General features: G+C 43.6%; 1 protein-coding gene across 42 annotated transcripts in view; it reads left to right on the plus strand.

Annotated features, from left to right (window-relative positions):
• The window catches only part of PTPRD (protein tyrosine phosphatase receptor type D), a 1,753,725-nt gene that overhangs the window by 1,670,932 nt on the left and 55,611 nt on the right, over positions 1–27,182 (plus strand). For all 42 annotated transcript variants that reach the window (XM_060237318.1, XM_060237320.1, XM_060237317.1 and 39 more), the window contains one exon: positions 1,861–2,036. In XM_060237318.1, coding sequence (XP_060093301.1) covers positions 1,861–2,036 — 176 coding nt within the window. The remainder of the gene's footprint in view (positions 1–1,860; positions 2,037–27,182) is intronic.

The following is a 27,182-nucleotide window of genomic DNA, read 5'->3' on the forward strand; positions in this document are numbered from 1 at the left end:
GCCAGTGCTCTGCAGTCTGCACTGGCTGCCTATTGAGTACCAGATCCACTTCCAGGTTTTAGTTTTAATGTTTAAAGCCTTATGCGGCCTGGGACCAACATACCTGCAGGACCATCTCCTCCCATATATGCCCCGGAGGTCATTACATTTGGCCTCCCAACAACTGTTGGCCATCCCCAGCCCAAGAGAAGCCCACTTTGCCTCAACTAGGGCTAGGTTTTTTTCAGTTCTAGCCCCAATCTGGTGGAATCAGCTCCCTGCAGAGATCTGGGCCCTACCTAGCTTATTAGCCTTCCGTAGGGCCTGTAAAATGGAGCTGTTCTGCCAGGCTTTTAGTTGAGATGCATGCGTCTGTTCTTGATCTGGTTGGCCTTCCTGCTGGCCCTGTCACCTGTGCTATAAAATGGAATAATATCTGCCATCTCTATGAGATAACATCTTATCAAGGTGTGAGATGGCCAGGCTGGGCAATATGCGATGATATGGAAAATTTTCTGAGTACTGTTGAATTGTTTGTTTATAAAATGTTTTTTATTGTGTTTTATTGTTTTATCATATGTGGTACTCCGCCCTGAGCCCTACAGGGAATGGGCAGTATATAAATATACTAAAATAATAAATAAAATAAAATAAATATGTGTGTACAAATACAAAATTACAAAATTAGAGACATAGTTTGTATCAGCATCATATGGGGGGGTGGAATCTGTCTGGGGGCTCCTGGTGGTTCTCAGAAGCCCTGACTGCTGGTACTCTGTGATAATGGGTTGGAAAATTTCTGGAGGTTTGGAAGTGAAACCTTGCTATTGTTAGACCAAAGTCATGATTGCTTTGGCTCCCCACTCAGCATCCAGTCTGATCAAAGAGAGTCTTATGGCTTCCAGGAAAAATAAGCTTCTTTGCATATTAGGCCACACACCCCTGATGTAGCCAGTCTGTGCATTTTTGTACACCAGAGATGCACAACCAGTGGTTGGCAATGGGACAGCCATGAGCTCAAGTACAAGTAACTTTAGAAAACTAGAAAGAATTCTCTTATCTTGAGCAAACAATCATCACGTTCCCTAAAACATTAAAAATGATGCAAATTCCAGCTGTAGTTGGACACTGCTTATGCAGGTTTAAAAAATCTTTATGGTTGTTCAGGGTCACCAAGGATGATAATACAGTCAAAGCAAACTTCATAAATAATCCATACAATTTAAAAATCCTTTCCAACTATATTGGTATTTAAATAGGGTCACAGTAGGTCAGTAGTCTCTTTCAAAGATAATTGAATGGTAGAATGAAAAATTAGGCACAGGGGGAAATATTTTTAGCAAAAGGAAAGTTCTGTTAATGAGATTATTCTATTATGCTTTCAGATTTTACATTCACTTTGAATCATTCATTTATTGAGCCAGCCGGCAGCTTGTGCATCTTTCTAGTGATCACGAGACCAGCAACCACCATTTTGGTTTACTGCTAAATTACTACTCTGTCATTGGGATCTTCTGTATCTGGAGTGGTAGAGAGGAAAAATAAGCTTCTTTGCATATTAGGCCACACACCCCTGATGTAGCCAGTCCTCCAAGAGCTTACAAAAAGAGCCTTGTAAATTCTTGGAGGATTGGCTACATCAGGGGTACGTGGCCTAATATGCAAAGGCGCTCCTGCTAGAATTCCACCCCTGATCTGAAGCATAGATTATATCTAACCATCCTAGTACCAAGGTTCAAAGAATGGATTGTTTTAAGTACCTATGGGAAAAGAATTGTATGAAATTGGAGATTACTGCATGTTAAATTGTTTTGCATCTTATCCATAAAATTAAGTGAGATTATGTGAATTTACAGTAATGTGCTTTATTTTGCATTCTAGGCATACCAGGCAGTGATTATATCAATGCTAACTATATTGACGGTTATAGAAAGCAGAATGCCTATATTGCAACACAAGGAGCCCTCCCTGAAACTTTTGGAGACTTCTGGAGAATGATGTGGGAACAGAGGGGTGCAACTGTCGTTATGATGACCAAACTGGAAGAAAGATCCAGGGTAAGATACTTGTATATTTCCCTTTAAGATGGTTTATCCATAAAATTGGCTTTAAAACTGAGCCCGTAATGGGGAGACTGAGATATAAATCTAATAAAATAAATTAAAATAAAATGTGAAGACAGTAAGCCATCATTTATTTCATATTTTATTGAAACTACATTGCACTACATTGCACTTTAAAAGTTTCTTTTAAAAAACAAAATTATTGTCAATTATTATTATTATTATTATTATTATTATTATTATTATTATTATTATTATTATTATTATTATTATTATTATTATTATTCATAATTCTCTTGTTCCTTTCCCCTACTTGGTTTAGGGTTTAGGAAGATCCTTTAGCACAGTCCATCCTACTCATAACTTTAAAATATTTGTACTGGTATTCTGTCCTATATGATACTGTTTTAAATGCAAGCTATTTTGATTATAACAGATCACTTTTATTTTTTCACATCAACTGTGAATTAGCTGTGTTTTGCAGATTTATTTTCTTCTGGAAACAAATTAAGTGTATTACAAAAGCCATGGAGTCTTTGACTTAATGATCAGGCTGAGTAGTAAAGTTGCATTGATCTTTAAATACAGGCTGACCCCACTGGTCTTGCTTTAGAATCCTAAGGCTAATTAATAGAACCCGCCTATGTGACAGTATTTCCTAGTTTTACTAATGATAAACTACAAGGATAACTAGACTGCTTATTTACCAGTGTTATCATGTTCCAAACAGTACATATCTTTCTTATCCCGTTGACTTATTATTTAAAGGGAGGCAGGGTAAGTTGTGATATGAAAAGATAGCCTGTGATAATGGATTTGGATGTGTGCGATGGCTTAACACAATCACTTGACATTTCCCAGTTGAAAACAACTAAATGCTTGTATCAAAACCAGTTGCATTAACCACTCATCCTGAAATATTGCACTATTCTAGCCTTTGATACATGTAAGAGACTGTATTTTATAACTGATTAGATTTTGTTCTGCTTGCCTGCATATTCAGACTTTATTAATGTTTCTTCTTTAAAATATCTATTGGTAACAATCACTGTAGGATTAGTTTTCATCAGTATATTCTATTTTAACTTGGTAGAGCAGACTTTGGTTGGCCCTAATGTGGAATGTAGTTTTGAGTTAAGCAAATGAAACTCTGCCTCATTCTCATTATCTGCTTTAAAAATAAAGGTAACTTTTTAATGGTATCAGTGCTATTGTTCAGTATGATGGGAACAAACACTCCTTTGCAGAAAGCTTTGTTACTAAATGTTCACAGATTATTGTAACACTACAGTCTGCTTCTAGACCATTCACAGAAATATGTTTTGAAATATCCAAATGGATTTTTGCTCATTCTACTTATTAATTGCCTTTTTTCAGGTTCCAGTTAACTTCAGGTCTACTTGTTCTGTCAAATGTGTTGGTCAGAATTATAATGCTTTTAGTGTGTGGTTTTGCTCAATGATAGCACATGCCGTGAGTTCAGTTAGGTTGTATGCTATCTATATTGGAGCCTTTTACTTTCCTGGGAGTAATGCCTTCCTGGGAGTAAGCCCCACTGAATAAAATAGGACTTACTTCCTAGTAGACTTGCTTAAGACTGCTCCCTATATATCAGTTAAAAATGGGATTTCAGTAAATAGAAAGGATGATTTTTTTACTATCAAATCAATGACAACCCATATACTTAGGCTGCAATCACACATGCTAAATAATACAGTTTCAACCCACTTTCAGTGCACTTTCCAACTAAATTCCACTGTGTGAACTGGCAAAATCCAGTTTGAAAGTGCATAGAAAGTGAATTGAAACTGCATTATTTAGCATGTGATTGCAGCCTTAATGTCATTGCTATCATTGGGATCCATTTCTTGTGATGAAAACAAACATTATACCTATTATCTCAATTTCCCTTCAGCCTATATAAGGTAGGTCTGTTCAATTTATGATCAGCTAAACTGAATGCAACTCACAATGACAGTCTGTGGATACTGAATGAAACCAATTTTTATTGAGCAACTGGACCTGAATATGAAGCTCTCTTATACTAAGTTAGAACACCAATCGATCCGGTTTTCTCCTCTGACCTGATGCTGCTTTTCCAAGGTCATAGGCAGGGAAAGGTCTGTCAGCATCTGTTACTTGAGATCCTTTAACTGGAGATGTCAGGAGTTACCCTGGGCCCTTCTGCAGGAAAAAGTAGGTGCTGAAACTACTAACCAATGGCCCTTCACCTCATAAATTCAAAACCAGAAGTGTATCCTCAATCTGTGATTGTGGAGAAATCATAGATCCCCTACTAGTGGTGTGTGCTTTAGTTGGTTTCAAACCTAAGCTAGCAAATTCTGAGGCAAAGGTTGTAATAAATGAGTGTTGGGCTGCAATCAGCTTGGCAGTATGCCTAATAGGTGTCAGGTCTATGACTGTCTTCAATAATAACTCTTCATTTCATCAGGATTAGCATTTATTGTAAGACACGATAGTACCACTGGCAAGGCCAGTGGTGAAATTAAGGCACGATGCAGGTGAGTGAATATATATAGAAGCAGTTAGCCATTACATGTGCACCTAACTTTCTGGCACGAGATAAGTTCAAAACACTAAATTGTTACAAGGAAGACATTCTCATGTCACAGTATTCGTTAGCAAAACACTCCAACAGACAGGGCTGACCTTGAAGGACAGACAGTGTTAGAGGGCCTAAATACATTCGTTTTCCCCGCAGCATAGCAGGTGTTCCAACACAGAATGCAGCTACTTCTGACTGTGCCGCCATGACTTAGGGCAGGGTTTTTGTTTTGCCTCCCTGGAAGAGGGGAGGCTAACAAGCTTCTCGCCCATCCAGGGAACTGATGGGGGTGGAGCGCTAGGTCTTTATTAGACCCAGCCCCACCCCAAGCAACACAGTTGCTTTTGGTCCTCAGCCCGCCCTCTCACTCAGCAATAGTATAGGCTTCACCGGTCGCTTAGTTTAAGGGGCCAGGTAGAATTTTTTTCATTCCAACTGATTGGCCCTGGATTGGGGTGTTTTTTGCCTACCTTATACTATTTGTTAGTGGAGCAGATTAAGTTTATAGGGCGGTACCTGTTGTTGGTCACTTTGCTGGAGTAAGTTTGGGGCTATTAAGATCATCGGTGAGCTCCTCATGGTTACCTGCTTGGTGGGGAAGTGGCAGGCTGGAACAGCAGTAAGGCTATACGGCTCTCTGCTGTGAGCGCCTGCCACAAAGTGCCCTCCTCTGAGTAAGACTAGTTCTGGATAAGCAAAGCCCGGGCAAGTGAGGGCAACCCAGGCCATGGCCAGCCTGGTATTAGCCAATATGAATGGCTCATGCCGGGACCTGGGTGGCTCGCCCATACAGGACAGGGAAGGGTTATGGGTTTCCCTTGGCCTGGCCTGTCTGTTCAGTTAGCCCATGACGTTAAAATTGGTTAATAAAGTGGCTCTGTTTGATCTTCTTCGTGGTCTCTGTGCCTCACACTCATGGGATAGTGCGCCTGCGCCGATCCCCGAATCGGTATCTGAAAAAGCCCGGGATTTTTCCGCGCTCGGCGCCAACGAGCATGCGCAGGCGACCCACTGCGCATGCCCACCAGCGCCCGCGCGGCAATCCCGCCAGTTCCTTTCTGACCGCTGCGCTGAGAGGTTTACCTTTCCGTTTTCCCCGGTCGGTGAGAAGTTTTTGGCTTCGCCTTTTCTTCTTGTTAGCCCGTTTAATATTGTTGTTTAGTAGTTAGTTGTAGTTTATAGTTGTTAGTTAGTTAGTTAAAAAAAAAAAAAAAAAAAGCGTTTTGTGTTCGTCAGGCTACGGCCCTTCGGGGCGCTTCGCCCGCGCTTTTCCCCCGCTCTTCTTTTTCTCGCTCAGATTGTTCTGGGGAGTTTTTTTGCGGCTACTTTCTATGGAAAGTCGCTGGGGGTTTTTCAAACGCTGCCGTGCGTGTGGGAAGAAGATCGCCCCTCCAGACGGTCATTCCCTCTGCCTACTGTGCCTGGGAGAGGCCCACCGAGTAGACGCGTGCCCGCATTGTCTCCGCTTTTCGAAGCAGACGAGAAAGAACCGGGCGGCTCGTTTATCGGCGGCACTGATCGAATCGGCGCTTAGACCCCATCGACCGATGGAGGCATCGGCACCGAAGTCGTCCGAAACCCCGGCACTGGAGCTCGCATCGGCCGATGCGGCTCCGATACTGACTCTGGACTTGCCGGAAGAGCGGGGCTCCACTAAACGTCCCCTCGAGGGCACGGTGGATATGCCTGCTAAAAAGCGCCAGGAGGATTCGGGGACCCGACCTCCGAAAAAGGCGAAGTCGAAGGAGAAGCGAAAGCGACCCCGCACTCCTTCCCCATCGGGCGGTACGTCGGCATCGACGTCGACAAAACCCCCGAAAAAACCTCGGACGCCTCCGCGCCGTAGCCCAGCTGACCAGCAGCGCCTGTCGGCGTCGGAACAAGAGCCGGAAATCGACTTGACCCAGCGGTCTTCGTCTTCGGGCTCCCGTCGTCGCTCCGAAAGCGGATCGACCTCGGAGGTTGACGCGTCGGCACCGGTGATCGATCCACCATTCAAGCCCCGAGTCAGGCGAGAAACTTTCTACCCTCCTCAACGCTTCCCGATACCATCGTGGGAGCAACGCAGGTGGCAGCCTCCCTACTCCCGGTTCGAGACCTGTCGTTGGTACCCGGACGACTACCCCGATTGGGAGCAGGCATCCCAATTTTCATCGGTCTCGAGGGTTTCCCATCGGTCCCGAAAGGCTTCTGCGTCGGCATCGGTTCCCCCGGATCGACAGCTGGTTCCGGTAGATGCGGATCGAAGAACACCAATCCTTCCACCGCGAGAGTCGACCCCGATGCTCTCGGAGCACTCTACACACAGAGACTCCTCGTCGTCGGAATCGGAGAGTGAAGTCCAGGGACTGGAGCCTTCACCGGGTTCCCAGACGGCCGAGGATCTTCCGATCTCACCGTCGGAGGATCTGAAGTCCTATGGGGACCTTGTGAAGCGGATTGCTGCCACCCTCAAGCTGCCTGTAACGCAACCAGAGCCTGTAGTGGACGACAACGTGTTCGATATAATGCAACGGAACACATCCACTGCGATGGCTCTGCCAGTGACCAAGGTGATCCTTCAAGTGGTCAAGGAGCCTTGGGCACGACCCTCCTCGACGCCAGTCTCATCCAAACGACTGGACCATATGTATAGGGTCCAGGAGCCCGGGGCTGAATTTTTGTTCACCCATCCGCGCCCGAACTCGGTGGTAGTTTCCTCCTCTTCAAAGGCAAGGAAGGTCCACTCCTCCCCACCGGACAAAGAAGGGCGGAAGATCGATGGAATGGGCCGCAAGGTCTACTCCGCGGGGGCACTCGGCATAAAGGTGTCTAACTATGCCGCCTGCATGGCTAGATATCAGTATGCCATGTGGGAACAACTTTCCCCCTTCCTTTCCTCGTTAACCGAGGACAAGAGAGCTGCTGCAACCAGGCTACAGAAAGAAGGTCTCGCTGTGGCCAGACAACAACTGGCCGCAGCAAAACATATGGTGGAAGCTTCAGCCAAACAGATCACGTCTGCAGTCTGTATCCGACGGCACTCCTGGCTCAGGTCTACCACGCTCCACCAGGACACTAAGACCTTCATTGAGGATCTGCCATTCGAGGGTGACGGGCTCTTCAGTACAACGACTGACTCGGCCCTCCAGGAGTTCGACAAGAGCGTTAAGACATCTAAGAACTTGGGTGTCCAATCTGCTGCTAAGGCTTCCAAATCCAAGCAATGGTCCAAACCCTGGACCAAAAAGCCTTACCAGAAGTTCTCCCCAGAGCAGTGGCGTCCTCGCCCTGCCCAATCCGAACGATCACCCTACTCAGGCAACGGCAGGAACCGTTACGGGTCACAACCGCCCAGCAAGTCGAAGGGGGCTCGCTCCCAGAAGCAGGGGGTTTGACTTCTTCCAAGCACGCGTCATCGCCCCCATTGGGAATTCATCCATCCGCCTACGCCCTTTCCTACCGGCCTGGGAGTTGATCTCCACAGACAGGTGGGCTCTGTCCATCATAGAAGAGGGCTACAAAATAGAGTTTGTTCAGACCCCGAACCAGTCCGTGGTAGTCACCACTCCCCCTTCCCCACCTCTGCTGGCGGAGGTGAACAACCTCCTACAGAAACAAGCCATAGAGGTAGTTCCACCGGAGGCCAGGACGGGAGGCTTCTACTCCCGGTATTTTCTGGTCCCCAAAAGGGACGGAGGCCTAAGGCCTATCATGGACCTTCGGAGTCTGAACAAATTTATTCTGTACCAGAAGTTCAGAATGGCTACGCTGCAAACAATCCTGCCCCTCATCAATCAGGGAGACTGGATGGCGACTCTGGACCTCAAGGATGCTTATTTTCATGTCAGCATCCATCCAGCGTTCAGGCGTTTTCTACGGTTTGCAGTGGGTGCTCGTCACTTCCAATTCAGGGCCCTGCCGTTTGGACTGTCTACTGCTCCTCGGGTGTTCACGAAGCTGATGAGTGTGGTGGCTGCCCATCTTCGTCTGCAGGGAGTCGTTGTCTTTCCATACATCGACGATTGGCTTCTTGTGGCGAAGTCGAGGGAGAGTCTAGCAACCCACATCGCTATCACTCTGCATCTTCTTGGCACCCTGGGCCTGCAAGTCAACCTGGAAAAGTCCCATCTCACTCCTTCAAAGACAGTTCAATTCATAGGGGCTCTGTTGGACACTCAACAACATCGAGCATTCCTCCCTTCGCAGAGAGCGAAGGACATTATCACTCTGGTACAGCTACTTCAAAGGCGGCAGTGGGGCACGGCTCAGCAGCTTCAGCGGATGCTGGGGCTGATGGCCGCGACGACAAGCGTGCTACGTTTCGCAAGACTGCACATGAGAGGCCTACAGATATGGTTCTTGCGCCATTTTCGACCTCTCAGGGACTCACCTCGGAAGAGGTTCACCATTCCACCCGGGACTCTCCGCTCCCTGCAATGGTGGGGAACAGAGAGCAATATCCGTCAAGGGGCCCCTTTTCATCTGCCGACCCCTACAGTAACCATCGCTACCGATGCCTCCATGTGGGGGTGGGGAGCCCACCTGGAAGAGCTATGTGTGGGGGGCAAGTGGCCACCGAAACTGAGCCGGTGCCACATAAACTATCTGGAACTGCTAGCAGTTCACTTTGCCCTTCGATCGTTCCGCCCGCTGCTGGTGGGACAGACTGTGGCATTGCTTACGGACAACACCACTGCCCTGTGTTATATAAACCGACAGGGGGGGACAGTGTCTCGCAGGCTATGCTCGCTGGCGATGGACCTCTGGGAAGAGTGCCTCCAGTGGGACATTTTTGTAAAAGCTACACATCTGCCGGGGGTCCTCAACATACAGGCGGACTCGCTCAGCAGGGGTGGAGCCTCCCCTCACGAATGGGAACTGCATTGGAGGTTCCTAGAGCCGGTGTTCCAACTTTGGGGCTACCCACAGTTGGACGCTTTCGCCACAGCGCAGAACAAGAAGTGCCCATTGTTCTGTGCCAGGGGAGGTGCGGATCCGGCTTCCTTGGGAGACGGACTTCTACTTCAGTGGGAGGGCTGGTTCCTGTACATGTTCCCGCCCTTACCTCTGCTAACGAGGGTGGTCCACAAATTAGTGCAGGAGAAGCCACGTTGCATCCTGGTGACCCCGTGGTGGCCCCGTCAGAGCTGGTTTTCGATCCTGCTCCAGCAGTCGAAGGGGACCTTTTACCAGTTCCCGGCAGAACCGGACCTGTTGTCGGCCCAGGGAGGGCACGTGTTCCATCACAACGTGCCGCACCTGAAGCTGACAGCGTGGTTCATCGACCACTAGACTTTTCCACCAGGGTTCAGCAAGTGCTCCAGAGTAGCAGGAAACCTTCCACCCGTGCCTCTTACGAGAGGAAGTGGAAAAGGTTTAGTGACTTTGTGGCTGACTCTCCAATGTCACCTGACACTGTGGGGCTGCCCACAGTTTTTGAGTTTCTTTTGTCCTTGGTGGATGAGGGGCTGGTATTCTCATCCATTAAGGTCTATTTAGCAGCTATTTCTGCTTTTCATGGTTCAGTTGAGGGTTACTCCGTCTTTGCTCACCCGCAGTCCAAGAGATTTATGAAGGGGTTGTTCCGCCTTCATCCCCCGTCTAGATCCCCTCCACAGCTGTGGGACTTGACTTTGGTTCTGGACAAGTTGACTCGTCGTCCCTTTGAGCCTATGGCGACATGTTCCCTGCAACTTTTGTCTTGGAAGACTGCATTTTTAGTTGCCATAACTTCGGCACGTCGTGCGGGGGAGCTCACAGCGATGCGTTGTGACTACCCATACCTTGCCTTTAGGGAGGCTGGGGTCTCTCTGGCTCCAGACATTACTTTTCTCCCGAAGGTGGTTTCCCAGTTTCACCTTAACTTAGAAGTTTGGTTGCCCACCTTTTACCCTAGTCCTTCCTCGGATGAGGAACGCAGACTGCACGCGTTAGATGTTAAGCGTGCCCTCCTGTTTTATTTGAATCGTTCACGGGGTTTTCGTAAGGACAATCAACTTTTTGTTTCCTACTCTGCCCCAAAGTTAGGGTCCAAAATTTCCTCTCAGAGACTGTCCAAATGGCTTACTGAGACGATCAAACTTTGTTATTTGTTGGCTAAGAAGCCTTTGCCTGGACCTGTTCGTGGACACTCCACAAGGGCGATGGCCACGTCGGTGGCATTCCTGAAGGGGGTGTCCCTTTCCGATGTCTGCAAGGCGGCTACCTGGTCTTCTCCGCATGCCTTCATGAAGCACTACGCGCTGGACGTGCATGCTCAGCAGAGGACTCGGTTGGGAGCTGCGGTGTTGCAAGCTGTTTCTTCAGGCTGACCGTCTTCCCGCCTCCAGGTATGCTTTGCTTGCTAATCTCCCATGAGTGTGAGGCACAGAGACCACGAAGAAGATAGACAGGTTGCTTACCTGTAGCTGTAGATCTTCGAGTGGTCATCTGTGCATTCACACTACCCGCCCTCCTTCCCCGCTGCTGACGGTCTCTCTTCAGTAAGGGGCTTTCAGCGGTCAGGGAGGAACTGGCGGGATTGCCGCGCGGGCGCTGGTGGGCATGCGCAGTGGGTCGCCTGCGCATGCTCGTTGGCGCCGAGCGCGGAAAAATCCCGGGCTTTTTCAGATACCGATTCGGGGATCGGCGCAGGCGCACTATCCCATGAGTGTGAATGCACAGATGACCACTCGAAGATCTACAGCTACAGGTAAGCAACCTGTCTTTACCCAAAGTTATTTGTGTTGCCTCTTTATTCCAACTGGGGTGGCAAAAGCAAGATGGTAAAACATTAAAAATGGCAAGGGATCTTGACAATAGATAGCTGCTTTGATGCAAGGTTGTAAACCATAGTGGGGTAGCAAGGTTCAGATCTCCCTGGGATTTCCCAGCAGGGGCAATGTTCTTTCTGGGCTGCCAAGTAGAATCATAAAGCTGCTCAGACTGTCAGGTTCAGCTCAAGTTCAGTCAGTCTTGCTTGTCTTTGTCACAATTTAACAAGTTTTTAGGAGGCACGGGGCTAGTTTTGTTTGTTTATTTGTTTTTGAAAATATAAGAGGGGGAGGGAACCATCAGTGAGTAATACTGTCCAGGAAAGAACAAGAGAGAGAGAGAGAGAAAGAGCAAGGAAGGGAGGAGGGAAATACACCAAACAGTCAGGAGGGTTCAGTGGTTGGACAGAAGAATGTATTTCCTGTAGCTTGCAACACGAACTCTGATGTAAGTACACCTAGATTCAAGCCAGATAGTTTTAGAGGGTAGTCAACAAGATTTTCAGAGGGTAGCCAACAATATTTCCAGAGTTAAAGCTCACTTCATTGGCATCTAACGAAGGGAGCATTGACTCTCAAAATCTTAAAAATCTTGTTGATCTCTAAGGTACTACTGAACTGGAATCTAGCTGTCTACTGCAAGCCAACATGGCTACCTTCTGAAACTATCTGACCAAAATAAGTAATGGCTCAAGAGAATCATGATTTACCTTTCACAGATAAGATACTAATAATTTGATTATTATTGTGTCCTGGAGGCCCTTCATTATGGAGAGAAATGGTCCCATTTCAATTTTATCTTTAGGTGTAGGAGACTCTTTAAGTATCTGTATCTTTGGGTATGAGGGAATGTTATCATGAACCTCTTCCTATCCAGATGTATGTCCTGATTTTATCTTGGCTAAATTTGCCTTGGCAGCCCTGTTAGTAGTGGCAATGTGTTGCTTTGAAGAAGGTAAGATCCAGGTTCTCAAGTTATGCTAGTGAGTGGCCAAAACCTTGCGTTGGCAACTGATTCACTGTTGGAACATCTGCATGTCTACCCATTGTCAAAGGGGCTTGTAAAGCCAGGCCTTCGTCTATCAAGGAAATTTCATCGTCAAATGCAAGTCTTCTCAAATACGAAATCTTATTGCTATCAAACAGTCAAGTGAGGTGATTACCTTTTGCTGACATTCCCTAAATGGCTTCTGGCCTACCAGCTCCTTCCAGTTATGAGAGAAGCCTCCACCCTGTCAGCATTTGTCTACCTTGCCTGGATGCAACCTGCTTCTGTCTGCTTTCTGGGAAGCCCCTCCGCACTTCAGCCCCATAGCTAGGGGCTGTGGGGGGAAGGGGCCCTTTAAATTGTGCAAGAAACTAGTGACTGCTCCTGCTACCCCTCCTGTGCAATTTAGACCCACCAATCAGCTGATTTGTGGGCTCTTTAAAAGGTATGGAAGGGGCAGCAGCTGCTCCTGGGTGCTCCTCCCATGCAATTTAAATTGCACAGAAGAGAGAAGGGCAGCCTGGGGTTAGAGGCCCCCCAATTGTCAGGGGGCCAGGCCCTGTGGTCCCCTGGTTAGCAACAGGCCTCCTCCTCCCTTTATCCCATCAGAGCCAGGAAATCCATAGGTTCTCATTCTGGACTCACCCTGAAGTCCATGATTTTGTGACTTTGAAACTGTAAAGTGCTGGCTCATATAACTATCATTGCTGTGCCTGCCAAAACTGTGGAGTCTCATCCTTTTCATCTGTAAAGAGGCTGCCAACTCCACTTTTCTTTCTCTGGGACTTTGGGACGTTTACTTGCCACACAGGAGCAACCCTCGGCTGCCTTCTCATTTTTTTCCTTGGGATATTTGAAAGTTCTTTCTAAAGCCCCTGCTTTCGACCTGTGGATCACTGAAGGAGACGATGTACTGGATATTAAGAGGATTCTGATGTCCTGTGATTTGCACCTTTGGAAAAGAAGAAATGGAGGAGATGGGAATATATCTGTATTTAGCCATGTGTTGGGGGCAGGGGTCAGAGGCCTATAACTCAAATGCAGTAAGTTAAGATGATACTGGTATCCTGCTGGGACTTGCAGCTTTAATGAAAAAGAAATGGAGGAGTTGGGGATATCTCTGTCTTTTGCCTTTTTTTCCCTTTCTCTGTGCATCTGTAGAGGTGGGGGGGTCAGGAGATAAAGCTGGTTGCTCAAATATAGAAAGGGAGGTGATTCTGCCATCCTGGACCCTACTTCAACCAAACAAATGCTCCTATATCTTCAGATCATGTACAGGGCATTTTTTTGGAGCAGAAACACACAGGAATGCCGTTCCAGCTGGCTTGGTGTCATGGGGTGTGGCTGAATATGCAAATGAGTTCCTGCTGGGCATTTTCTACAAAAAAATCCTGTGTGAAATGATGATAATGTCAGGGGGTGTGGTCTAATATGCAAGTGAGTTCCCACTGGGCTTTTTCTACCAAACCCTCCCCAAAAAAAACCTGTGGAGGGTATATGAGAAACCAGTATTTACTGTGGATTCTGAGATACACTTGGAGATTTGTACTGAGTATCCAGTATATGAATAGCGTTGTTCAGAGGTGTTGAACTCATTTGTTATGAGGGCCGGAACTGACATAAATGAGACCTTGTGGGGCTAGGCCATATGATGTAATGGGTATGTAAACTTTGTAAGGGACACAAACAAACATAATTAAAGATTTTTTAAAAAACTCTTTAAAACATGTTTAAAAGTTTAGCTGTTTAAAAGATTAGTAGGTTGTTCAGGTGTTATTCAGGTGTGTAGTTATAAGATGCAAACCAACTTGATTTATTGACATCGTGACAGAAATCTCATGGTCAATGCAGGGGAAAATATGAAATGGCTGGGCAATGAGAGCTTTTATACTTGAGTTGTTTTATATGACAGTCAGCCAATGGAGAAAACTTTGCTCTTTAGCTCCTCTGCAATTAAGCAAGCCTGGCAAAGAGAGAGAAGGAAGCAGATGACAGTGAACTGTTCGCAGGCCTGATAGGAGCCTTCCAGGGTGCTGATATGGCCCCTGAGCCACATGTTTGACACCCTTGATGTAGTTAGTGTATTAGGCTAAGATTGGGGAGACCAGAGTTCAAATCCCCAGTTTGCTGTTTACCGCATTATGTAACCTTAGACCAGTCACACACTCAGGCTATGCTGTGAAAAAGGTGTGGGGGAGAAGTATTTCCTTTCACATACAAATAAAATATTGATTCTGATTCAGACTGTCTCAGTGAAGGACTTGTCTCATGATCTTGTCCTTTTACAAAGTCTTCTTTCTTTGATTGAGATTCACACTATTGAGGGGGGGATTAAAACCACATGCTTAATTTGTGATGACCTATTTTCATTTAATGAAAAAATGTAATATGGACCCAGACCAAGTTCAGACCCATTCCCCCCTCCCCCAGAAACTGAAAAGTCTACACCCCTTTGTGGATGGGAAAATTCAAGTCCACCCCTCATAGGATTATGTCAGGTGTGTACAGCTTACCACCAAGGGCTTTTTTTTTGTAGCAGGAATTCCTTTGCATATCAGACCACACACCCCCTGATGTAGCCAATCCTCCTGGAGCTTACAGTAGGCCCTGTACTAAATGCCCTGTAAGCTCTTGGAGGATTGGCTACATCAGGGGTGTATGGCCTAATATGCAAAGGAGTTCCTGCTACAAAAAAAGCCCTGTCAGTGCCACATATTGTTCCCATATACTGTCAAAAGAAATTAAACAAAAAAATTACATTCTCTTGCTGTGTGATTGAAATGCAAGTTACCAGAGACACATGAGATATTGGAACCCAACAAAACACCATCAGCCTCATACCACAAGTTGGCACTTTGCTACCCAGGCATGCCACATCACTGGTCGGTGCGCTGAAGCAGAAGGCTGCTGCCTGCAACTGCAATGCTGCCACTTGTGTGAGGCAAAGCCTCCTATAGCCAATGGATATTAGGGCTGCCATGAGTGGCATCTAAGTCCAGCCCAGAAGAACCAAGAGCCCACTGGACCTGGGCTGGGGCCACAAAGATGCATTGGGAACCTCAGTAACCTCAAGGCCACCTTGAGTACCTATCTCTACTATTGTGCTTTCATCTGGCAGACCCAACAGATCAGAACAAAACGTATACAACAAAGTGAGGTAAAAGGGTTTTTTTTCTTCTCTATAGAGGAAGGAGGGAAGAAATAGGTGCTTTGAGGTGCTATCTGAAGAAGAATTAAGGGTGAACTGGGTGGATTAATAATTGGGAGTAAATTAAGTTAACAGGTATTAATTCACTGGGATTTTTCCGAAATATTATTGGGGAATGAATCAATTAAATTAACCAAGATAGATTTTTGTCTGCTCCTTGTCTTGTGAGCTACAGAACTTCCATCTAGCACATGAAATATGACCCTGATCTTGCTCCATGAGATTACTGAGTGGCTATTCACTCTAACCTTGACATTGGTGTTAGTTCCCATTGAACTTGAGGAACAGTAACTATAAATTTCTTTCACCTTCTCCTCTTGCTTTCTCTCCTCTCCAATACTTTACCAGCATATGGCAACTGGTCTTTACAAGGTACCAGATACTTAGTACTATTTATTGTTTAAAATTTGTTAATTCCCTTGGGACCGTGTTTCTACCCTTAAACTTCATTTCTGATTCTGTCCTATCTCTGGAACTCAGTATTCCTTCCATATTTGTAGTGGTTCTTTTCCACTTGTTCATAGAACTCCCATTACTAGCATGTGAATCACTGTGCTAGAATTGGTGTTTATCTGTTTTAGCCAGTGTGCAACCTAAGCCAGCAGCTTCCAAGGCAAAGAAGTGAGGAGCGTGAAAGGAAGGTAGCCGTCACCATTTTTTACCTGGATTTCAGTAATGCTGATGACAGTGTTCCTCCACAATGTTATAATGCGTAAACTAGGACAGTGGACTGGATTCTAAGATAGTAGGGAACCAGTTGGAGAACCATATCCAAAGAGTAGTTGTCAATGACATTTCATCTGAGGGAAGGTGTCCAGTGGGATGCCACAGGACTAGTTCTGGGACCAGTACTTTTCAATATTTTTATAAATGACCTGGATGAGGAGACGGAAGAACTACTCATGAAATTTGTGAATGATACCAAATTGGGAGGAGTAGAGAACATACTGGAAGATAACTGAATTAAACTAGGTCTGAATATACTGGACAAGAGGGCAGATGTGGACAAGATGCAGTTCAAAAAGGGTTAGTGCAGAGTTTTACATCTGGGCAACAAAAATGAGTACATATACTGGATGGGGGATAAACTTCTGAGTTACAGTATGTGTGAACAAGATCTTGGGGAACAGGTGGACTGAAAGCTAAACATGAGCAGTCAGTGTGATGTAGCTACAAAAAGGGCTGATGTGGTCTTGGGATGTATCAACAGAGGCATAACATCCAAATTAAAAGACTTCATAGCCCTGCTCTATACTGCATTGGTTATACCATACCTGGAATACTGTGTGTAGTTCTAGAGGCTGACATCAAAAAGGATGTGGATGAAATGGAGTGGGTTCAGAAGAGGGGGATGAAGCTGATCAGGGGGCTGGAGTCCAAACCCTTATGAGGAAAGCCTCATGGACTTGGGAATGTTCAGTCTGAAGAAGAGGAGGTTAAATGGGGACATGATTGGTCTCTTTAAGGATTTGAAAGACTGTCACTTAGAGGAGGGCAAGGAGTTGTTCCAGTTGGCTGCAATTAATAGGACTCTCGATAATGGTTTTAAATTATGGCAGAAAGGTACTGGCTATATATTTGGGGGGGGGGGGAGATTACAGTTAGAGTAGTTCAGCAGTGGAATTAGCTGCCTAGGGAGGTGGTGAGCTCCCCCTTACTGGCAGTCTTCAAGCAGTGACTGGAGCAACACTTCTAAGGGATGCCTTAAGTTGATCTTGCATTGAGCAGGGGGTTGGCCTATATGGCCCTTCCAATTTTGTGATTATATTATTCTTAAGCCCTCTAAAGGTAAGCCAGCATCTTAAACTGCACTTGGAAACAAATCTGCAATTAGTGGGGGATGTGTTTCAGAGGTGTTATTTGTTCAAAGCTGCTGACCCCATGTCAAGTCAAGTCAAGACAAGTTAGCCTTTATTGGCATAAATATATAGCTATATATATCAGAGCAAATTGGTTAAAAAGAAAAAGATAAAATGGAACGATTGCATACATATACATCACGAAAAGCATAAACATAAACTATTTCTATGAGATCCTCTGGTGTGCCTTTAAAATAGAATAAAGAAACTTAGCCACTTTCTCAGTGACACTAGATGAAGTATCATTCAAAAGACTATAGACCTTAAGTGCATCAGAACAATCACCCATGCTAACTAAAAGATAATGTAAATACTTGTGATGAAGATCTGTATACAAATTGACCACAGATCAATGACAGACTCTGCATTTTGAATTAATTAAAGCTTTCACATCATTTTAAAGGCAGTCTCACATACAGCATATTAGGATATGTCAATCTAGATGTTACAGAAGCATGTATCAGAATAGCTAGGTCAGATGGCAAGATAGGAAGAACAACTTATGGATAAGATGTAGTTGAAAGAGGATGATATTAGCAACAGAACCAAACTGCTTTTCCATTAGCAAGCTTGGATCAAAATAACTCAACAAGATCTGTCAGAGATAAACTCACTCTAACCAGAGTTGGAGGGTCAGTCTCTACCAGGTCATCATCTTTCCGTATAGCATCACCTCTGTCTTACCTGAATTTAGTGGTAAACTACACTTGAACTCATTAGCTTCTGGAATCTTATATTAAAAATAGAGCTGGGTGTCATAGTAGGAATAATCAGGGCTTTTTTAAGCAGGAACGCACAGAAACGCAGTTCCAGCTGGCTTGGTGCCGGGGTGTGTGTGCTTAATATGCAAATGAGGTCCTACTGAGCTTTTTCTACGGAAAGCCCCATGTAAAAAAAGTTGTCAGGGGGTGTGGCCTAATATGCAAATGAGTTCTTGTTGGGCTTTTTCTACAAAGCAAGCCCTGGGAATAATATTTGTTAGCAATGAATGACAATATGTGACTTGTAAGATACCTTCAGGTTGCTGGGTTACAGTTTGTGCAAGCTGGGTTGCAGTTTGTGCAAGCAAATGAGGTCCTACTGAGCTTTTTCTACGGAAAGCCCCATGTAAAAAAAGTTGTCAGGGTGTGTGGCCTAATATGCAAATGAGTTCTTGTTGGGCTTTTTCTACAAAGCAAGCCCTGGGAATAATATTTGTTAGCAATGAATGACAATATGTGACTTGTAAGATACCTTCAGGTTGCTGGGTTACAGTTTGTGCAAGCCTCAAAATAGGAAGGTGTTCTAATTTGTCCACTTTTTAAGCTTTTCTGAGTTTGAATTTTCTTTTTTTACAAAACCACAGTAATAGTTGTAGAGAAGGATACAGAAAGGAAGAATGACGATTTTACAACATAATTATGCATACTGAGAACAAATATATTTGACATGAAACAAAATCTCCTCTCCAACATCCCATTAATTATAATTATAAAGTTATCTATAGATATAAAAGCCAAGCCATACTGGTGATGACTCACCTACCCTCTCTGGTTGAGCTACACATCAATCAATCCCTCCAGCCCCAGGACAGACAAGGATGGGGCCACTGAGGAAGCTGCCTTTGTGTCATATTGGTTCATCCTGTCAGGTCCTCCATTTTCACTCAGTGGCTGCTTTTCAGGGTGGATTCTGTCATTATACCCTGCTGAAGTCGCTTCCATCCTGCTTTGCCCCCACTGTGGAGAATGACTGTACTTTTCCTAGGTAGAGGCTGCAGGGAGTGGGGAGGCGATGGAAAGCTGAAGTCAGATCAGTTCCCCTACAGCAAATGGCTACCTTGTGGTGCATACTCTATGGTATACCATAACACAACCAGACCAGACCCCCCCCCCAAAAAAAAAAAATCACACCACAAGCACATGCTGATACTAAAAGCTGCAAGGGTAAATATGACAGGAAAAAGGCAGCAACAATGCATTGCAGATGACAGGATTGCTGAGTTTCAGTGTCTGCATGATTGTCATCATGGTATGATGCCACAGCAAAGTGACACTGAGTGCCCAAGGTCTGGGCACTTGCCCAGAGCCTCTTCTAAAGACCATTGTATTTATTTTCACAATGGGCCTTATTCCTAATCTGTAAAATACAATGGTCCTTACTTCTTTTTGAGTACATTTATATTCAACTTCTTAAATTTCAAGCTTCATGAAAGCTTTCAATATCATTAACAAACAAAATAGCCCAAATGAGATCAGCAAACTCTAAACAACTATTAGAATGCAACTGGCATTCTAGCAATGTTGTTATTCTTTTGTTTTTGTATTTTACCTGCTTGAGGGACAGAGAGCAAGGGAGATGAGAGTTTTCTCTTATACTGGCAGCCTTGATAATTATTTTATCTTGAAGGCAAGAGCATTCTGCTGTGGGACTTCATCTCCTTTCTATCTTCCGTCACATTTTTGTTTATTTGCCTTCCTGTTGCTCAGTCCTGCAGCTTTGCTTCAGCGTTTCTAACCTGTACTGCATAGATAAATGGATTTTTTGAGAGGGAAGAGCATCAGCAGAAACAAACTTAGTTGGCTCATTAGCATGTGTTAGATGTATGACTAACCCCAGCTTTGAGAACTTACATATTCAACAGCTGACTACATTGAATGAAGATGTTACAGTGAATTAGTTATTCATTTGTTTGCCTGTTGGGAAGCTGCAGGTTAAGGGGAGCTTTTTCATTTATCACCGTTCACACTTTATTGTCTTCACTTTAAAATGTCATCTCCTAAATCTCACCTGACCTAGCCAGCCCTCAGAGAGAAATTCTGCCCTATTACTGTGCTATCATATAATATACTATATATCAAAAAGGATTATACACATCGTGGTTCATGGAAGAATGCTGATAACATATTTATTACATACATGAGTCTCATTTGTATGAAATGAAAAGAAAGTATTAAGGAGTGAAAACTAGTGATTTTTAAAAAGCAACTGAAAGTTACAAGGTAGGAATACATAAAGAAATTTAAAGTGTTAATATTCCTGTATTTGTGACTTGTGGCAGGATTACTTCCTGCAGTGTTTTAATGTTTTGATTTCTTTCTGCATGCATGCATACCCACTGTGGTCCCAAGTAGTTTCTGTGTTGCATTATTTAACCAATCAGAAATGTAAATTGCTCTGGGAACACAGCTGAAGGTAGAGGGAGTTTGGAACAAGACTAAAATATTATTCTATAGAAATAACATTTTATTATCTACTTTGTATCCACTAAAATTCATGGGGAGAGAAATGTGATTTTATCAGTAGTGAATTAGTTACTCCAATGTGTTTCAAAAGCACTAGTAGAGCATGTGACAATTTAAATTGAGGATTCATTGATATTCCATATTATTGTCATTAACAATGTTTTCCTTACCTTATTATTACTGTGCTTAAAGCCAGACACTCTGATAAAGCTAGGCACTGTACACATAGGAGCAAGCTTCCATGCTTGTATGCCCAGCTGGATAGGATATCATTCATACAATTCCCTAGACCACTGCATTAGCCCAAAATAGACACCCACTGATAACTCTTAGGGAGAAGAAGCAGGAGACTGAATTCAGCCCTCTCCTCACTGGCTGATGGAATCCTAGGGCGATTTCCCACACAGCTTGCTGAGGAGCGAAGTCCCTCCTCACCGCTCAGCGTCTGCTCGGATTTCCCACCAACTGTTCTGTGGATTCAGGAAGTGCCGCATCTTTTGCGTTGCTAACGTAAACTAGGGTTTTAGCGATTTCCATTTGAGACGCAAAAGGTGCGGCACTTCCTGAATCCGTGGAGCAGTTGGTGGGAAATCCGAGCAGACGCTGCGCGGTGAGGAGGGACTTCACTCCTCGGTAAGCTGTGTGGGAAATCGCCCCTAGTTTTCAGGGGGCGGGGTTGAGGGGAGTTTGTTAATTTCCCTGTGGGATCACAGCACTGGCTGCTGAACACACACTCAGGGCCAGAATTTTTTAACATAAAAACCCTTTGTTGCCAATATAGCAATACCTTACCAGATATATATGAAAAGAAAGTTGTTGTGTTATGTTATCCAATAATAACTTATCTGTTAGAACATAATAATAATAATAATAATAATAACTTTATATTTCTATCCCACCCTCCCTGCCAAGGCAGGCTCAGGGCGGCTCACAGCATAAAAATACATTATACATCGAGTTATACTTATAATGTTATACCTAACAATTCTGTATATAATGAGCTGATCTATTTTTGAAGAAAACTCCTCAGAAACTCTTATTAGAATGCAAAGTTCTGTAACAATGTTTTTTTATTGTAAATGTGAAACAATATTAATAAAAGTTAAAAATTAAAAGAAATATAGCAACACATGCTTCAATAACTAGATTTGAGTTCCTGTTGAGTCCCAAACCAGTTTATTCACAGCAGTTAGTATGTCAATCACAAATTTACCAGCATGTTACAATAGGAAAGGAAAGACTGAAATCCTGCTCAGAAGGTAGATCTGCACTTTCCAGTGATGAGTTGGGTCAATATTGGTTTTTTGTTGGCCCCAAAAAATGTAATACTTTTTTTATCCTGCCCCTTCTCAAGGATCTTGTGGTGACATGCATGGTTCTGTTTTCCTTTACTTTTTTGTCACAACTCTGAGGTATGTTAGGCTGGAAGACAATGATTGGTCCAAGATCAGCCAGTGAGTGAAATGGTGAACAAAAGTTTGAACCCAGCTCTCCCCAGGCATAGTTGAACACTGTAACCAAAATACCACACTGGTTCACTGAAAAATCACTCTGTTTTCTGGAAACAGTTTTCTGAAAACCTTTTTCTCCTCCACATTAGGGCATATTTCAGTCCAACCCACTGCGAATAGCATTTTATTCTTTTCAGCTGGGATTAGCTTCTCTTTTATGTGAATTAAGCTGGCAGTTCTTTGTCACATAAAAGTGAACGTTTGAGTGATTAATGGAACAATAGGCAAATAAGGGATATCACTATTTCTTTACTTTTTAATGTTCTTGATACACTGAGTTACAACTAAGATAAAAATGACTGAGTGATGGAGCTGTCTCCAGAAAAATGCAATTCTGTCAACCTGATTGATATATTGCATGTTCAGATGGGAGGAGAGTTTTCAAAGTCAGTATTAGGACTAAGGCATATGGATAACTGTAATGATATTATTGATGTATTCATTGTAGATTTACCGTATTATATATCTAATCTTTTTAAAGTAGCACTTCATATGTAAAAAATGAAAGACAATCTCCTCCTCAGTGAAATATGTTTGATAATGCAGCATAGCCATATGTTATTAAAATATACAGATGTATCTATATCTCTTTAAAGTGGACACACTATATTGTATAAATTATCTTTATATCATACATTCTAATAGTCACATGTAGGCTTATATGCAGGTACATTTATCTGTGTATTGGGCCAATATGTAGAGAAAAGAGATTTTTTTTTTCCAAACTTGAGGGGCCCTCTCAAGTTTGCAGAAAAATCTTAAATCTAATAAAAAGGAGAGAAAAGGGTGAAACCCCCAAAATGCAGAGCTGCTGCAGTGGAGGAGGGGAAGAGGATGGGAAACAGCAGCACTGAAGACATGCAGCTACATAAGAAGAATCCTTTTTCCCCCCACCACACAGCTCTAGCACTGTTTCTTCCCACAGTCTGACTGGTTAGAAGCCAGCAGGAAAGTCTTAAAAGGTCAGCTGAGCCAAAAGCTGCAGAGGTGGGAGTGAGAAGGAACCTCTTCACCCACCTGCATTCCTTCACAGCTGCCAGCTCAGCTACACTCTTAAAACTTTCCACCTGTCTTCTACCCACACAGACTGTGAGGATTAATGTTGGACATTGGGGAGGGGATTCTTCACTCCCACTTGCCCATTTCCAGCACTGTGCCAGAGGCCAGGAGTTGCAGCTGGCTCTTTCACAGCTGGGGGGATGAGCCTAGTGGACCTGGTGGCAGAGGTTGGGAGTTTCGCTGGGCTCTGTACCAGTGAGAGGGGTGCCAATAAAGATTGGAGGGGGAAGAGATCTCTATGAGCCTTCTCTTTGATTTTCATCAGGCTATTGAGTTATGAGTAGAGTGCTAAGGATGGGAGCAAAAATGGGGGGGGGGGGTAGGTAGACAGAGCAGCAAGGTGTCAGTGAGAGGAAAGGGTACAGAAAGATGGCTGGGGGTGTTAGAAGCCAGAACACTAAGCAGTAAGCAATGAGGGAATTTTCCCATGAATTTCTCATAGATCCCCCTTTGTTATTCTTATAAGGTCTTTTCCTAGTAAAATCTCAATTCAGGAAATCCTTTTCATTCACTCCACTTCTGCCTTCTCTTGTCTTCCTCTGCACATGTATCTTCCCACCTGCTATGCACACACACACACATGCACACATACAGAAACATATATATATAAAGAGTATGTACAAACTGCTAGAAGAAAGCACATAATGTTTTAACTATTCCCCATGTTGTGTGTGAGGCTAAAGAAAGGCTGCTTGTTACTTTGTATACCTCTGGCTGGGTTCATAGTGAGGTTCAAGAAGGAATTCATCAATACTAAAAGTATATTATTAATTTATTCTCCATTCTATATATAGCCAGCCAGAGGTGAAGTCACAGAGACAGGCACCCGAGATGTGAAATTGCCCTTGAGTATTGACGTTACTGATCCATCTGTACCTGTGGTCTGTGACTCTTGCATGGGAGTGGGATGTAGCAGAGAGAGCAGGAGATCTTCCCTTGAGTGCCATATGCAGAAAATTGCACTAAAGTGCAATTGAATGATGAGTAGGTCAGTTTTGATTTTCATACCATGGTGGCTGTCTAATTTTTTTTATGATACAAGCAACTTTGTTTTTATCATATCACCTCAGGCAATTGCTTCAGAATTGCAGCATATAATATTTTGAACAATAAATATAATCCAAACAGCCTACATACTGGGTTTCATTCAGAGGCCCACAAGCAAATCTGACATGAAACGTGAAATTGTCTTATATTGAGTTAGACCATTGGTCCCTCAAAGTCAGTATTGTCTAGTCAGATTTGCAACAGGATTTGCAGGATTTCCAGTAGAGGTTTTTCACATCACCTACCACCTGATCCTTCTGTTTTAACTGGAGATACCAGATATTGAACCTGGAACCTTCTGCATGCCAACCAGATGTTTTACTACTGAGTAATACCCCCTTGCATGACAGTTCTTTCCCACCTCACTATCATGCTACAACTCACCGCAGTTCCCTAAATGATGCTCTAAGGAGGACATGAACTCTCATGAACATTTTGCAGGACAAGCCTTTGGATCCAACCCAATGCATTCACCATAAAATTATACCTTTGTAAATGGAAATGTAATTCTGGCTTCCCACATGTTTTCCTACTTAAGTTACTAGTTGAGAATTACTAGTTGAGAGACCAAAAGGCCCACTTCCTGGGAATTTATTACAACGGCATGGCAAATATTAGTCTAGATGTAAAGCTACAATATAAGCAGGGAAATTAAAAAAAAATCCAAAATGACTTTTTCTGATGAGGGAAACTTTGAGTCTCAAAATTTTGTTGGTCCCTAAGGTGCCACTGATCTCAGATTTGCTCTACTGCAGATCAACATGGTTACCACCTGAAAATTATCATAATGACTTCAGTTATATAAAGTTCAATCATCCATTATTTGGTCTGGTATTTGGATGCCTCCCAAACTACTTTGTCTTCTGTGTTGTTTATATCTTTGTATGAATACTTGTTGTTTGGCCTGAATCAAAATTTATTATAGGCACATCACATTCTTTTGCCAAAATCTAAAAACCTTCTAAATCAAGTCCATACGTTGAAGCACATTTCTGTGCAATATAAAAGCTGCACATGAAATTGATCAGCTTATATCCCACATGTAACAAGTTCTTGCTGTGCAGACTGACTGAGAGGAACGATAGGACAATTGTTTTAACTTATCACCTGCCCTGTGCTGGCATTTAAATGAAATAATGTGAGGGGTTAATTTTCTACTCAATTTCTAAACTGATAGTACAGTCTAGCAGTTTATTAATAAACATGCATAGGAAAGCATGAAGCTGAATCCTCCAAATAAATGACAGATGCCTCAGTGGAAATGAAAGTTGCATGCAAAAGAAATTTTACTAATTCATCCTTGTGTTAAATCAGCAGGGCTGTAAGAACAGTTTCAGTGTTCAAAATGCTCTCAAGCCGTACTTGAAAGGAAGGATGAGCTGCTCAGTGTCTGTATTGCTAGGAGCTTCTCCAAGGTGCTAAAGAAAAAAAGCCAAATAAAAGTCTCACTTGCCCTTCCCCTGGAGAGTTTCCCCCCACCCCAGACTAAGAGTAGATCTTTCTACCGGAAAATTGTCTCTCTACCCTTGAATGTCAGGAATTGTGTTCATCTCTTTTTTATTTTTACATATGGAAATTTTCCTCCTTCAGCACCACTGATGCAAGGCAGGGCCATATTTTGGCATCTGTGGCTTTCTGGAGTGTGAAGGTTCATGAATATTCTTTGGTAATAGATGTAGATTTTTAAACTCTTCAGGTCTGAAATAGTGTCAGTCTTCATTCTTATTGGGAAATGGATCTATTCATTGTTCACTATATTTATAGTTTTCATCACAGAAGGCTGTCATACATCTGTGCAAAAAGCTGGTGGCAGTTCTGTGTGAGTGTAAGAAGTATCCATTATGCATTTATCAGCAGAAGTCCTCATGGTTTATACAAAAAAGAGCTATGAGAAGGTGCCTTGTGTGCATTTGTGTTTGGAAACCTTGTCTAATATCATCTTTGACCTCAACTTTGCTTCTGTTTTAGCATGTTAAACTCTTATTCTGAAGTAGTAGAAGGATTAATATTGCTCATGGCTGAGTTTCTGAAGCTGTTGCTAAGCCATGCTGCTGGATTATTCACACTGTTATCTGCTCCAGTGCTGTAGTAAGCTGGTAGAAAGTGAAACTCTTCCCAACCAAAGAATAAATTACAACTTCCCATCATAAGCATACCATTGCTACTAGACTAGGGTGGCACTTCACTTTCTCCTGAGAATGTCCTGCTCATTCATTCATTCTCCTTCTTCAGTACACACACACACCACTTTTCTGTCACCACTGACACCCAAGGTAGTTTGTAAAGCTATACAAACTATTCTGGGTATTTTTTTTAAGAACAAAAAATAGCCAAAAAAAAGGTAGCTGCACTTAATCTTTGCAGAACTCCTGGAAGACTTTGAAGACAGAAGTTCTCACCCCGCTTTCAAATAGTCCTGTTTCTACAGATGGCCTCTTCAGGAACTGCAGTATGTTTAATGGATAGAGACCCTTCTTTGGGAATATTGGGTGGGCACTAAATGCACACACTGTTCTGCAGTCGTAGTGCCTTACTAAATCTGGTTGGCACTGAGATACACACATTTTAAAAACAGCCATGCTGCTTTACTGGCAACTGGACCATGCAGTCAATGCGGTGCTTCCTGAAAAATCAGACAGGACCTGAATTAGTCCAGAAATGCCCCATAATATCCACTCAGTATCTAATAATAGGTGCTTCCTGAACCTGGGAACCAACAGGTGTAACTAGTGGTGTTTCAATACAGGCTAGAGAGCATCAAATAATGGGGTGGCTCCACTTAAGCTGGACAGCATGTGAATTAATTCAGTGAGAATCCACTAAATCTCAACAGCCCTGTAAACTGTTAAATTGCTAAGAAATACCCCCAATTGCTCAGAAATCCAAAATGACCAAAGTTTAGAATTGTAAAAAAGTTATCTCCTTTTTTTTCAATTTTGGGGAC

The sequence above is a fragment of the Heteronotia binoei genome, chromosome 4 (assembly GCF_032191835.1).
Source record: "Heteronotia binoei isolate CCM8104 ecotype False Entrance Well chromosome 4, APGP_CSIRO_Hbin_v1, whole genome shotgun sequence".
NCBI classification, from domain to species: domain Eukaryota; kingdom Metazoa; phylum Chordata; class Lepidosauria; order Squamata; family Gekkonidae; genus Heteronotia; species Heteronotia binoei.